Genomic DNA, 15,297 nt, shown 5'->3' with positions numbered 1-15,297 from the left:
GTAACGATAGGGAAGTTTGCAAAAAGGGGATTTTTCCTTCAGTCCAGGGAGTTCCTGACCTTGGTGGGCAGAGATAGTGATTTGTCTAGTCTGTCTCTGTTTGGTCTATAGACCAAGCTGAATCACATCTAGAGACATTGCATGTGAAGCTTGGCATGAAGTACCACTGCTGTGCCAGCTGCATATGTCCCAAGAGTTGGCGGCACTGTCTGGCGGCAGTGTCTGGCTGATATCTGAGGGTGGGTTTGTACTGTGTATATGACCATGGTCAGGGAGAGGAACCAGTGCTGTGGTAGGAGTGCTTTGGCCTGTAACGAGTTGAGGTCGGCCCCAGTGAATTCCTGGCACTGTGCTGGGATAGGTTGATTTCTGAGCATTGATCTGTAGGCCCAGTTCTGTGAACAAGTCTGTTATGGTTTTGGTTACCCAGTGAGCCTCATTGAAGGAATGGGCTCTGAGAAGGCAATCGTCCAGGCTGGAGTAGATCATGATCCCTGGGAGCGAAGGTGAGCAGCCACTCCTGAGAGGACTTTGGAGAATACCGTTGCAGCCAATGATAGTCCGAAGAGGAGTACTCTGTACTGGTATTGGTCTTGTCCCAGAGTAAGTCTGAGGAATTTCTCTGGAACTGTAGGATTGAATATGGAAATATATGTCCTGAAGGTTAAGGACCAAAAACCAGTCTCCCTGTTCCAATGCTGATCATTGCTAGAGTGACCATTTTGAATTTTTTAGTTTTGACAAACTTGTTGAGCGCTCCCTTCCTCTTGGGTATTAGGAAATAGCAAGAGTAAAAACCTTTGCATCATAGATGTTGAGGAACATGGCTCCTAATTGGAGGACGCGATCTCTTTCTTGTCCCAGTAAACTCTTGTGAGAAGGGTCCCTGAAGAAAGATGGGGAAGGATGTTGTGGAAAGGGAGGTAAAGTGGATGAAATACCTGGTGTGAATGATTTCCAAGACAGTCTAATGTTATACATTCCCCCAGGAGCTGCAGAACATGGCAAGATGGTAGTCAAATGAGTTAGATAGATTGGTCAGCTGTAGAGGTTGAGGGGAATGGTCTGTCAACATCATGTCTAACACATCAAAATTGGTGTTTGGAGGTGGACAATTGTGACATGGAGGGTTGTGAACCTGATGATTTGCACCTAGAGAACTTAGATTTATTTCTTTGAAGTTCGTAAAAGCGTTGAGTCGGGTATTGAAAGGTATATGATTTTTGTTGGGGCTGTGGACTAAATTTCCTCATTTGTCCAGGCATATAGATCGCTAATGAGCAGAGAGTGGCCCTGAAATCTTTGAGAGTATGGAGGGACAGGTCAGTCTTCTCTGAAAACAGCTTAGTGCCTTAAAAGGGAAGGTCTTCAACAATCATCAGCAGTTCTTTACGGAAGCCCAAAAGGTGTAACCTTTACACATCTCGCTTAACCACCATTGTGGAGATGGACCAGGATGCCATATCGGCTGCATTAAAGGCTGACTAGAACGTTGTTTTGGCTAGTAGCTGTCCTTCCTGGATGATAGCTCAGAACTGGTCACACTGACTCTAGGAGCTGATCAATAAAACTGCTGAGTTTTGAATAGCTGATATAGCCATATTTCACCATTAAGGCTTGATAATTTGCAATTTGAAATTGCAGTGTGGCCGAGGAGTAGGCTTTCCTCCTGAACAGGTCCAAGCATTTGCAGTCCCTGTCATAGGAGGAGAATTTCATTTGGTGCTGAGGGCCCAGGGAATTTACCGCGTCTACGATGATGGAGTTGGAGGGGATGGGAAAGAAATTCCGTTTCCCTAGCTAGGACATAATACTTATCAGCCCAATTACAAGTAGCCGTCACTGAAGCTGGGGTCTGCCATATAATTTTTACACAGTCCAGGGAAGCATCACTGATGGGGAAGGCTATTCTGGAGGACGAGGAAGAGTGCCAGATGTCAAGGAGTTTGTGATAAGAGTTCTAGACTTCCTTCAAGGGTATCTGCAGTGTGTCAGCAACTCTTTTTGCCAAGTCCTAGAAGAGCCAGAAGTCACCAGCTAGGAATGGTGGTGGGTGCATGATTACTTCATCTGGGGAAGAGGAAGAGATGTTTGCCCTTGGAGTGACCTCTTTCTCAAGTCTGCCCTCCTGTCCCCCGCAATCTCTTCTGGAGGTTCTGGACACCGTAGCTGAGGGAGAATGTCTCGGGGGCTCAGAGGTGAGGCTGGAAGCCAGAGAAATGTGGGGGCAATATGCTGCCCACAGAGGCAATGGAATAGAGCCCAGTTGTGGCACCCAAAGTTGGCCATACTGTGGTGGTGGGGGGGGCCAGCTGACGGTATACCCAAGGAGCCTTTGGATAGCAGGTACAATAGGGAGCATGGAAGGAATAATGGGAAACAACCTCCTCAGGCTCAGTGTCTGATCTTCCACAAGAAAGAGGAGGAGCATGGCAGGGGAAAGGAGAAGTCTCCCATACTCAGAGAGGACTCGGTACCGAAGTCCCCAGTGCTGAGATCAGGAGACTCTGGTATGTCAGATACCCAGAGACCTCTTGAGTCCCAGAATACCAGTGGTGCTAACTGACCCAGTGCCACTGGAGTACGGAGGGAACCGGGGATCTCACCTGCACCCATTGCTCCAGTACTGGATAGGGCACCGATGACATAAGAACGGCCATACTGGGTCAGACCAAATGTCCATCTAGCCCAGTATCCTTTCTTCCAACAGTGGCCAATGCCAGATGCCCAGAGGGAATGAACAGAACAGATAATCATCAAGGGATCCATCAAGGGATATACTTACAATTTTTTTTGCTCTTACTTTTTGAGTCTTTGGCTACCTGTTCTTCAAATTATTTTTTTGCCTTCCTAATTATATTTTTACACTTCATTTGCCAGAGTTTATGCTCCTTTCTATTGTCCTCACTAGGATTTAGCTTCCACTTTTTAAATGATGCCTTTTTGTCTCTCACTGCTTCTTGGGCACAGATGACAGTACTGAAAGTACAATGAGTACTGGTAGCATCTTTACTGGAGCGCTCTCCACTCCCATCTTTGCCCATCGGTACCATTGGCTTGGTGCTTGTGCCCATCAGGTCCTTAGGCACTTCAATGGTACCTGCTGCATCAGATCTTTGTGAGCCATGGGAACCAGGCTCGGAGCATCTCGATGACAACAGTACTGAAGATACCAAGTGTGCCTGAGATCTTCTGTGGCTAACTCGGGGCTCACACTTTGGACTCACCACTCTCTTTTTTGATGACTTATGAGAGGGGTCCTCTGCTGATTTATTTTGCCCACAGTCCTTGGATGTTGAGGGCTGTGGGGAAGATTCATGTTTTCTGGGTGACTCCTAGTGAGGATCCAGGGAAGGCTGTAGGGCTGCCTCCGAGAAGATGATCTTCTCTCAACTCTGTGTCCTTTTGAGACCTGGGTCTGAGTTGTTAGCAGAGACCACACTTCTGTGGAATGTTGCCTTCCCTGATGCAACCTATGCAGCGAGAGTGTTTGGCTGCTACAGGGACCGCTTTTTTGCAGGAATGGCACTTCTTGAAGCCTGGTGAACCGGGATACCCTTTTGGGGCAGGGGTCCCCAACAAAAAGGGGAAAAATAAAGGTGTTTTTTTAAGAGAAATAAAAGAAGAAAGGGGCTACAACTAAGACCAAAGAGACTAAGTAACAAAAATGTTAAAGCTAAGTATCACAAACAGACTGCTAATGGCTCCAGGACTGAGGGGGCTTAGGCCATGTGCACTGGTTAGCCTCATGGCGGAGCATCAGGAGGGATAGCACATGTGTGGACCTAATGGATACTGCTACAGAAATTCTCCAAGCAGCAACAAGGACGCAAGCACACCTACAGTGGAGCACCCATAGGGATGCTACTCAAAGAACCACTAGCCCCTTCCTCCAAAGCCCTTGTGTGTGTCACCTCCCCAAGATGTCATATATGATGTTCCACCAATACAGGAAGCAAGAGAACAAACATTTCTACCACATTCAGTTCATCTGCCCCTACACATTATCTGAAGCCTGGAAAGTGCATTTTCATGCTATTATTTTTTCTTTAAGAAAAGATGATGATGGTTTGATTCTAAGATGTCAGTGCAAGTGATTTTTTTGTTTTGTCTTGTACTCTAAATAACGGCCATTTTTCATGAAGCTATGCAATAGCAATGCTGCCACTAAGGGTTTTTATTATTTGGTGGATATGGTGGCTGGTTTTTATGAAGACAAGATCACAAATCACACATTTTTTATATTGTAAAGACAGGGTCTTTGATTATCCCTAGGTAAAGAAGATTTTCTCCTTGTAACAGCTGAAGTAATTTATCCCTATGCTCTACATAGTGCTTAGTATTTGTTTTTATGTACAGTCTAAAATTATTAGTTTTGTTTTCCACGTTCCAACTTCTGAAGATCTATAATCAATCTGTCCAGTGAGTGGAAAAACTGTACTTTGCTTTCCTAACAAAAATCGGCATACAATGAATGCTGTCTGGCCTGAGTTTAGCTGTTTTTTGTTTTTGTTTTTTAACCCCACTTTATTTATAGAGCTCCAAAAGATAGGTTGATCAGTATGTAAGGCACATTAATTTGATATCACCCCTTTTTTACATACCAGTTTCATTGTTAAATGCCTTTTTCTTATTATATTTTTTATTCTGTCTCCTTTTAAACTTTCTTTCCACATTACCTTGTTTGAGCGTACACAATACTTAATGGACATTTGGGTCAGATCTCTAATGTACTGCATAATAAATGTAAAGAATTCTATAAAGGCAACGTTAAAGTTATAGAGTTAAAATAAAAGGTGTCAGAAAATGCAAATATTAATGGCCCAGCATCAAGGTTAACTCAGCCATGCTGCACATGTGTAGTACTTTGTGTTCCTGTTTTTCTGGGAAAATAGTTTATTAGATGTCTCTTTATGTTATAAGATATACACCATGAAACACAGTAGCAGCAGCTTGGCAGAGTTAACATGATGTGCCATATTAAGATAGAATTTCTGGAAAACTATAGCTTAGTTTGCAAGATCTTTGGGATAGGGACTGTCTTTTTGTTCTGTGTTCATACTAGGGTGACCAAATAGCAAATGTGAAAAGTTGGGATGGGGGTGGGAGATAATAGGCACCTATATAAGAAAAAGAACTGAATATCGGGACTGTCCCTATAAATCAGGACATCTGGTCAACCTAGCACAAAGAATCCCTGATCCTTGAGTGGGGCCAGAAGCACTACCACAATACAAAGACAAATATGTTTCTATCACTGTGATGGGGTGTTCACCACACAAGTTCTGGAAGAGTTAGAAGGTAAAGTGGGCCAATTAACTGCCCAAACTGCACCTGGAGGAAGAGCCAGGGAGCAGGGAATTGATTGGAACAGGCTCAGCTGGGCAGAAAGAGGCAGGACCTATAAGCCAGGAAGTTGGCAACAGAAGAGGTGGGAAGGAAGGATTCTTCAGACACTCCATGTGAGAAGGGAGGTGTGTCTGGGGCTAGAGGCAAGTAGCCTATAGTCACTCCCTGGGAGGATGGAGTGGGGCATGGCAAGCCCAGAATAGGAGGAGAACCAGATGAGTAAGCAAGGCTCAGGGGAAAAGCAGCAAAGTATGGGGTAAGTCAAACCTTGGTTGTTGATGACAGGGTCCCTGAGCTGGGACCCAGAGTACAGGGAAGGCCAAGATCCCCCTACCAGCCACTGACCAAGTGGCACCAATGGGGTAGTGAGCAGAAGACTGTCTGAGAACTTTGAAACCCCAGAAGTGGGGAACACGTCTTGTGTCCCAGCTGGTACACTGAATCACGTAGAGGGAGCTGCAGTTCCTGGAGAGAGAGGGGTCTTCAGAGCGAGATGACTTGACAGCTGGCAGCTGCTAATCCCCAGGACTGCCAGGAGGAGGGGCCATTAGCAGTGAGTGAACCCCGTGACAATCACCCATTTATAACCACACACATGAAAACTGGTTAAGCAACAACCAGGACCCAGAAGCCCTCTTCCCTACCAATTGCCTGATGAAGTTAAACAGGGAGAATTTGTATTGTGATGCCACATGGGACATTTGAACAAGGCCAAATTAGGCTTTGCTAAAAAAAATTAACAGATGTCTCCTAAACATCCTCAAAAGTAATTATTAAATCCTTTAGAGCTTCAGAATGAAACCAGATTTTGAAAAAAGTTTTGGACATTTTTAGCCGTTGACATCAATGAAGCTACATCAATTTACACCAGCTGAGGATCAGCCTTTTACATTTCAAATGTCAGTTGTTGCACCAGTGCAAGAAAAAAATGTGGCATTAATTCTTTTAACATGTGAAATGTGTATTTTTCCCCCTATCTTCACAAGGTCAAAAATGGCTTGAGGGATTTAGATCAAACCTGTCAGAAAAAAATCACCTTTGCACTTAGAACAAGCATGGACAATTTTATTTCACGTTATCACTCAGATTGAAGCATACAAAGAACACCATTGACTTTATTGGGACTACACATAAGTGTATAAAATTAAGCCCATGCATGAGTCTTTGCAGGCTCAGGGCCTTTGTGAATGTTCCTCACTAAAAGGAAAGCTCTTTATATCTAAGAATAGTGTTTGATCCTGTGAGGAGGTGCTGAGTGCCCCTACCCACCCCCAAATGATGGTCCATAAATTTGTGGGTTTTGGTTTCTCTTCCAACATTAGAGCAAATAATATGTAATACCATAGGGGAACATGAGTTTTTAAAAATCAGATTTTTACCAGGTATAACTGTCATAACCGCTTTGGCCTGTTCTAATCAATGATTATTGATTATTTAAATTAAAAGCATTTTTAAATATTAATGACAATAGTAGGGAATCTTTGTGGCACTTAGTTGAGAACAAATGAAGTCCTTAAAACAATTATAGTTTGGTTATAAATTCTTCTGTTTTAAACTGATTTAAGGTTAGGAACATCTCATAGCTTTCCAGTCCTATAGACCAATGGTTCTCAACCAGGGGTATGTGTATCTCTGTGGGTACTTAGAGGTCTTCCAGGAGGTACATCAATTCATCTAGATATTTGCCTAGTTTTACAACAGGCTACATAAAAAGCACTAGCAAAGTCTGTACAAATTAAAATCTCATACAGACTTGTTTATACTGTTCTATATGCTATACATGGAAATGTAAGTACAATATTTATATTCAAATTGATTTTATAATTATATGGTAAAAATAAGAATGTAAGCAATTTTTTAATAATAGAGTGCTGTGACACTTTTGTATTTTTGTCAGCAAGTCATTTTTAAGTAAGGTGAACCCTGGGGGTACACAAAAGAAATCAGACTCCTGAAAGGCGTACAATAGTCCAGAAAGGTTGAGAACTACCACTACAGATATTATAGCGCTCAGTACTGTTATACAGCTGATCATGGCAACTGGTTTCCAAGCTTCCGAAAAGGCAGCAATCAGTTCACTACAAAGTTGAATTTCAAATAACCAAGAGAACAGGCATACTCTTTGTCATGTTCTCCCACAACAGGCAATCTCCATCTGATTACATGGCCTACAAGAACCAAAAGAGAGGAGTTTCACCTAAAATACAGAAATACTTCCAAAAAATTATTAGTCTTCAAACTTGTGGAGGCAAGAGAAGGAAAGAACACTCACACAGATAGGTATATGACTGAAAGAGAAGAGAATTCATCTTCTTTAGACAGCTGCCAAGATCATGCAAAAATTAGAGGGAGAAATCAAGAAGATAAGCAGGACTGGCTAGAGCCCATTTGGAAAGATGAAAGACTTCATGGAGAATAATCTTCCTCATAGCCTGAAGAAGAAAGGTTTACTGCTTCTCATAATATATGACTTGTATCTCCTCAAGAGACACTCTCCACAAAAAAGGAGAAATATATTACCATTACCCAAAGAATTCAACAAGCAATATTGTCAACATTCTCACAGCTTCAGAAATGGAAGCAATGGATTGGATAGTAAATTCCTGGAATAGAATGAGTTCAAAGAAATGTATCATGAGAAGAATCTTTAATAGATTACCAAAAAATGGTCTCTAAAAAATGTATCGGAAAAGGCAAGATAGTATTTAATCAAGAGCTGATATAATCTGTGGGATAAAGACAGAATGTTCTGGATGCGTCAGAATAAGTGAGATTTCAGTAAACAATTAGCCTCTTCTCATTCAAATCCCTCCTTGAGACTATGCTGCAGCATAGAAGTGAGTTAATAATAGCCATTAGCATTTTAAAATATGCTTTTAATTGAGCAATCCCTAAAAGCACAGATCTAAACTGAATAACCACATAATCATCCCTTGTTCTCCCTACTCTTTTACCCTCAACTCAACAGGTCAGATATATGATGGTAAGTTCTCCTGAGCTGGAAATGATTCTTTCTCATTTTTTCTGTAAGCTACCTGGGACACTTTTCATTAAAAAAATAAATAACAGTAGAATTAACGCAATAATCATACTGCTGTCAACAGTGAAGACAAACACAAAACATACAGAAAACCTATAAGCTAGGATGCAGTTTGATCTACTGAAGAGTTTAGGATTGGGAAGTCAGACAGCCCTTGCTTTCCCACTGACTAATTCACTCCCTCACCTTGGAAAGTCATTTTCTCTCTGTGCCTTAGTTTGCCAATAGGTAAATTAGGGACTTAATACTTACCAACTTTACAGCACTTAAAGACCTATGGATGAAAAGTATTGGGTGCTGTTATTACAGTATTTATTTACATTATGCAGTAATTTTTAGCCCATAAAGATGACTACATTTCATAGCTAGAATGAGTGCTGGAGAATACTGAAGTACATAAAAATCATCTCTAATTCTTTAGGCTCTGAGAAGAGTTGCTAAAATTAAGTCAGAATGATTAAACGTTTCAATTATACTGAATGTGACTAGAGACCTCTGTTGCAAATATTTAAAAAACATTTGGTCCAAACATTATAGCTATATTATAGATGAACCAGTTGTAACTCCATAGTTAACTCCACAGTAACTCCATAGTTAAAATGCATTTCAGTGAAGACTTATTCGCTAGAAGTTATTTAAAAAACCCAAAACATTATCTCCCCAGACTGTCACCTGATTAAAAGGATCCAGATTGAATTTCTGTTGAAGTTTTAAGTGATTCTGTTGAATTTGTTAAACATTAGAAGCATTATACGAACAATGTCATAAATATCTGCCTAAAGTTGGGCTCCGATGCTAATATTTTCCAAGTAGTTTAGGGATTTGAATGCCTATTCATTTTAATGGGGACCTGGTGTTTAAATCTCAAGTGGCTTTGCAAAGCTCTGCCTTAAATCCTTATCTAGGCAACTAAGCAAAGGCTTGGTTTTTACAACAGACTGAGTACCCAGCAGCTCTCATTACACTTCAATGTGAACTTCTAGGTGCTCAGAATTTTGGAAATCAGGCCACTGATTTAGAGCCTATGTATGGATCTAAGAGCCTAACTTTAGGGTCTATTTATTGAAAATTTTGACATTAAAAAATTACCTGGCCCAGATTCTCTCACCCTGTTCAGGCCACATTGCAGCAGTCAGGTTGAGCAAAGTTTCAGAATCCAGCAGTAGCAGGCCAGCTGCAAACTCACCAGCACAAGGAAGATATCAGATAGCATAAAGGGGAATACATGGCCCCTACACAAACTGCTGCCTTGCACTCTGATGCGGGGGTGGGGGAAGTGTCAGTACACTGTACAACTATGCCAATTATGAACAGGCATAAATAAGTGCATCCTGTAAACCGCTTTAATTTATGCGAATGGACAGGGGTTGGCACAAATGACCCATGAGAATCAGGGAAACAAATTTACTCTTTTCAGAGCAGTAGCCTTGTTAGTCTGTATCAGCAAAAACAACGAAGAGTCCTTATGGCACCTTAGAGACTCACAAATTTATTTTGGCATAAGCTTTCATAGGCTAAAACCCACTTCATCAGATACATGGAGTAAAAAATACAGTAAGCAGTATATACATTACAGCACATGGAAAGATGGGAGTTACCTTACCAAGTGGGGGGGTCAGTGCTAACAAGGCCAATTCAATTAAGGTGGAAGTGGCCTATGCTCAACAGTTGACAAGAATGGGTGAATATCAAGAGAGGGAAAATTACTTTTGTAGTGCTAAGAAGGCCAATGCAATAAAGCTGGATGTCACCCATTTCCAACAGCTGACAAGAAGGTGGGAGTATCAGCCGAGGGAAAATTACTTTTTGTAGTGACCCATCCACTCCCAGTCTTTATTCAGGCCTAATTTGATGGTGCCCAGTTTGCAAATTAATTCCAGATCTGCAGTTTCTCACTGAAGTCTGTTTTAGAAGAACTGCCATTTTTACATCTGTTATTGATTGTCCAGAGAGATTAAAGTGCTCTCTGACTGGTTTTTGAATGTTACAGTTCTTGAAGTGTGATTTGTGTCCATTTATTCTTTTGCGTAGAGACTGTCTGGTTTGGCCAATGTACATGGCAGAGGGGCATTGCTGGCACATGATGGCATAAATCACATTGGTAGATGTGCAGGTGAATGAGTCCCTGACAGTGTGGCTGATGTAGTTAGGCCCTATGATGGTGTCCCTTGAACAGATATGCAGAAAGAGTTGGCAACGGGGTTGTTGAAAGGATTGGTTCCTGGGTTAGTGTTTTTGTTGTGTGGTATGTAGTTGCTGGTGAGTATTTGCTTCAGGTTCGGGGGCTGTCTGTAAGCAAGGACTGGCCTCTCTCCCAAGGACTGTGAGAGTGAGGGATCATCCTTCAGGATAGGTTGTAGATCCTTGATGATGCACTGGAGAGGTTTTAGTTGGGGGCTGTAGGTGACGACTAGTGGCGTTCTGTGACTTTCTTTGTTGGACTTGTCCTGTAGTAGATGACTTCTGGGTACCCTTCTGGCTCTGTCAATCTATTTCTTCACTTCCCCAAGCGGGTAATGTAGTTTTAACAATGCTTGATAGAGATCCTGTAGGTGTTTGTCTCTGTCTGAGGGGTTGGAGCAAATGTGGTTGTATCTTAGAGCTTGGCTGTAGACAATGGATCATGTGATGTAGTCTGGATGAAAGCTAGAGGCATGTAGGTAAGTATAGCGGTCAGTAGGTTTCCGGTATAGGGTGGTGTTTATGTGACCATTGCTTATTTGCACTATAGTGTCCAGGAAGTGGATCTCTTGTGTGGATTGGTCCAGGCTGAAGTTGATGGTGGGGTGGAAATTGTTGAAATCCTGATAGAATTCCTCAAGGGCCTCCTTCCCATGGGTCCAGATGATGAAGATGTCATCAATGTAGTGCAAGTAGAGTAAGGTAATGCTTCCCCCCATCCCCATCCTCTAGTCTAAGCATATTTAGATGAACAGGACCAAAGATCGTTTGGGGAGGTCATTCCACTGGGAGGGAATGGGCAAGGATGTTTCTACCTATGTCCGGTCTTCTGAGGTGTGCCAAAGAGTGGGAAAACCCCAAGACCAGGTCAAAGCCCCTCTCCAGCCACTCCCCATCATTGAAGTTCCATTTCAGCGAGTAGCTGTGGATATTCTGGGTCCTTTTCCGGGGTTTAGCAACTGTAGGAAGGGGATTGTCAAGGTTCCCTCCCCACTCTGAACTCTAGGGTACAGATGTGGGGACCTGCATGAAAAACCTCCTAAGCTTATTTTTACCAGCTTAGGTTAAAACTTCCCCATAGTACAAACTATTTTACCTTTTGCCCTTGGACTTTATTGCTGCCACCACCAAACATCTAACAAATATATAACAGGGAAAGAGCCCGCTTGGAAACTTCTTTCCCCCCAAAAAAATCCTCCTAAACTTTACACCCCCTTTCCTTGGGAAGACTTGATAAAAATCCTCATCAATTTGCATAGGTGAACACAGACCCAAACCCTTGTATCTTAAGAACAATGAAAAAGCAATCAGGTTCTTAAAAGAAGAATTTTAATTAAATAAAAAGTAAAAGAATCACCTCTGTAAAATCAGGATGGTAAATACCTTACAGGGTAATCAGATTCAAAACATAGATAATCCTTCTAGGCAAAACCTTAAGTTACAAAAAGACACAAACAGGAATATCCATTCCATTCAGCACAACTTATTTTATCAGCCATTTAAACAAAACAGAATCTAACACATCTCTAACTAGATTGCTTATTACCCCTTTCCAGGAGCTCTGGTCCAGGCAAAAACAACACACAGACAGAGAGAACCCTTTGTCCCCCCTCCCAGCTTTGAAAGTATCTTGTCTCCTCATTGGTCATTTTGGTCAGGTGCCAGCAAGATTATCCTAGCTTCTTAACCCTTTATAGGTGAAAGGGTTTCTCCTCTGGCCAGGAAGGATTTAAAGGTGGTTAGCCTTCCCCTTATATTTATGACAGGGATCAAGACATTCATGGCTACTTGGGATGTGGGGTTACCCAGAAAGGTTTCATCGGCAAGAAGGAGGCATGGAGAGCTTTATCTTTCAAGTGCATGGATCAAGTATGCCCCAGAGGCTGGGAGCTGCAGGACCCCACCACGGCTCAGAGCTCCGGGGCTGGCAGCTGCAGGGGGCCACGCCAACTGCAGCAGCTGAGAGCTCTGAGGCCCCTACTGGCTGACAGCTCCAGCCCCGCAGTCCCAGAGCTGAAGCAGAAAATGTCACGGAGATCTTTGGAAGTCACGGATTCTGTGACTTCTGTGACATAATCATAGCTTTAACCATAGTATATGGATGTCATTATAATATGAGTACCTCAATGCATAAATCCTCCCTTCTTCCAAGGATGTGTTGGTGAGTGGAATTGTTCTGTTAATTGGACCCATTCATTTTCTGTAAACAGGGTCTGGTTTTAAAATTCCCAGGCTCACATAAAGTTACTTAATTGTATACATCCCAGACTAACATATTTAGCTATGAAGTCAAAACAACGAAGTGTCTACCCTGGAACTATGCATGCTCTAGTTTTGTTTTGTAAATTAAGTGTTTTGAAGGCATTCCTCTAAGAGATTTTTAAGCAGTTTTAAGTTTTAATAAAAATTAAATGGTATAAAACTCTTTTATTTAAGCCTAAATTGCCAATATTAGCAAAATACTGGGACCTTTGGGCTTATGAGTAAGAACCTTATTAAATGTCCATTTAGACAACAGGAGCCTTTTCACTGATTTCAGCAGGCCCTGGATCAGGCCCTAAAAGCAGACATATAAACAGTAAGGACTGAATCAGTAACGAGTACATCACAAGTCTAAGGGCCAAATTCGTCCCTGATGCAACAGCACAGAAATCAATGGACTTACACCAAGGATGATTCTCCCTGGGTTTATCCAAACTGATCTCCTTTGTTCCCATTTTAAAGGGATATTGCTAATTGTTTGTTCTTAGTTATTACAAACTATCTGAACTATCTCAGGTAATTTGGAAGCAAATAAACCAGTTATTTTGCAGAGATGATTTCTTGTAGTCACAACAATTACTACTTCACATAGGTAGTATCCAAGCTGACAGTAAGCAAACTGCAGAGCTTACAACAGTGGCTTTTATAGAAGCAGCTTAGCTTTAGATATAGAATGTGTGTGTCCTAAGTGTTCATGGGGATTGTCGAAGTAACTCATAAATAAAGTATATTTGTACCTTTTTTTAGATCCAAAAATAAAAATCTACTTGTAATAATGCTCCTGTTATCCCCTACAACCAAATTCTTTGTAAGTCACAGGTGGCAATTTTTCATTTTCAAAATCTAGTCTCTTATTTTTCTCTCTCAGACATAATACTGAGGCCTTTTTCACTACGCTAGGCCACGACTGCATCCCTCTGTTTAATCCAGTTCCTCTGCAAACAATGAAGTCTCAGGCAATTTTAATTGACTCAGAGATGTTACACTTCAATTTCTCATATGTGCCACTAACCCCTCAACTGTCTCCTTCATTAAATGTCAATCTTCCTTGAGAATGCTCCTTCTTTTTGTTGTTGTTGTTGGTGCTGTTTTCTAAACTGAATGGTGGATGGGCACAGTTCAGAGGTGGGGGATTCTTACCTGCTGCTTTGGCAACATCTGCAGTTGTAATATTTTGGACATTTGGGTGCACTTTGAAGGTCACAGCTGGTCCCAGTGTGCTACAAAAAGATTTTAAAAATATGAGATTTGTAAGAAAGAAATACAACATAACACTTCTTATCAAAAACAAAACTTAAAAAAAAAGAGATGAATTTAAGGAACACTATTAAAGCACCATTTATTTCTTTCCCTTTTAGTTCATTAAACACATTTGCAACATCCATGTAAATCTTTATATGTATTTTGTTTTAATCTATGTCTGAAAGAACATTACAGATATTAATTAAGCCTCATGACACCCACCATAAAGGTACTGTACCTGTTACAAAAATGGGCAAATTAAGGCACAGAAAACAAGTGATTTGCCCAAACACCACACAGAGCATCAATGACACTCAAAATCTCCAGGATTAAATCACATGTCATTTTTGATTTTGCCAGCCTTAGCTAAAAGTAGCTTACGTCACAAGTAGCCCCATTAAAACCAAGGGATGTTTGAAAACCTGCCTTATAGTGAGAGAGAAAAGAAGCTCAACAAAGAGAAGGTGAAGAGATTATTTGATCTGGGTCTACTATTACCTTTCTAAGGAAAAGATTTCTGACAGTAGAGGGCTCTTTAATCTACCAAAGGTGTCGTGATATCCAACTGCTGAAAGCTGAAGCTAGACAAATTCAGACTAGAAAGATGGTGCACTTTTTTTAAACAAAGTGAGTACTTAACCACTGGAACCACTTTTCTAGGGATGTGCTGGATTCTCCATTACTTGACATCTTTAAGTCAAGATTGGATATCTCTAAAAACATCTGCTCTAGCTCAACTACAGTTATGAGCCTGCTGTAGTAGCCATTTGGTGAAACTCTATGGCCTGTGTTACGCAGGCAGTCAGACTAACTAACCACCATGGCCCTTTCTGGCCTTAAAAGTCTATGAATCCATGACCAGCTTACAGAGTACAGTACTAATCAGCATGATAACGAATGGTAAAATCATGCCTATAGTGTTTACCAAAACAAATGTCTCAGTGTATTTTTTTTAAAGAAAAATAAATCAACATCAATAGTTCCATACTCAGAAGCACCCAATAATACCAAATGGATGTGCATGTATAGTGAAGGGGATAAAATTAGAATTAAAACAGATTTCAGTTACAGGCTTCTTGGATTATTATAAAGAGTGCATAAAAATCAGATTGTATATATTTTTCATACATTTTCAAATACACTGACAGTTTCCTTTTAAAAACTCACCAGGTAATAGAATGCTTTAGAAGTAACAGTGTACTGTTGCCATAGAGCTCAGTGCA

At 41.3% G+C, this 15,297-nt stretch overlaps 1 protein-coding gene across 2 annotated transcripts in view; it reads right to left on the bottom strand.

Moving 5' to 3' along the window:
* PTPRN2 (protein tyrosine phosphatase receptor type N2) overlaps window positions 1-15,297 on the bottom strand; it is a 992,764-nt gene that overhangs the window by 505,993 nt on the left and 471,474 nt on the right. For both annotated transcript variants that reach the window (XM_038390254.2, XM_038390255.2), the window contains exon 11: window positions 13,973-14,052. In XM_038390254.2, the coding sequence (XP_038246182.1) occupies window positions 13,973-14,052 (80 nt within the window). The remainder of the gene's footprint in view (window positions 1-13,972; window positions 14,053-15,297) is intronic.

The sequence above is a fragment of the Dermochelys coriacea genome, chromosome 2 (assembly GCF_009764565.3).
Source record: "Dermochelys coriacea isolate rDerCor1 chromosome 2, rDerCor1.pri.v4, whole genome shotgun sequence".
In the NCBI taxonomy this organism is placed as follows: domain Eukaryota; kingdom Metazoa; phylum Chordata; order Testudines; family Dermochelyidae; genus Dermochelys; species Dermochelys coriacea.
This window is presented reverse-complemented; position numbering and strand designations above follow the sequence as displayed.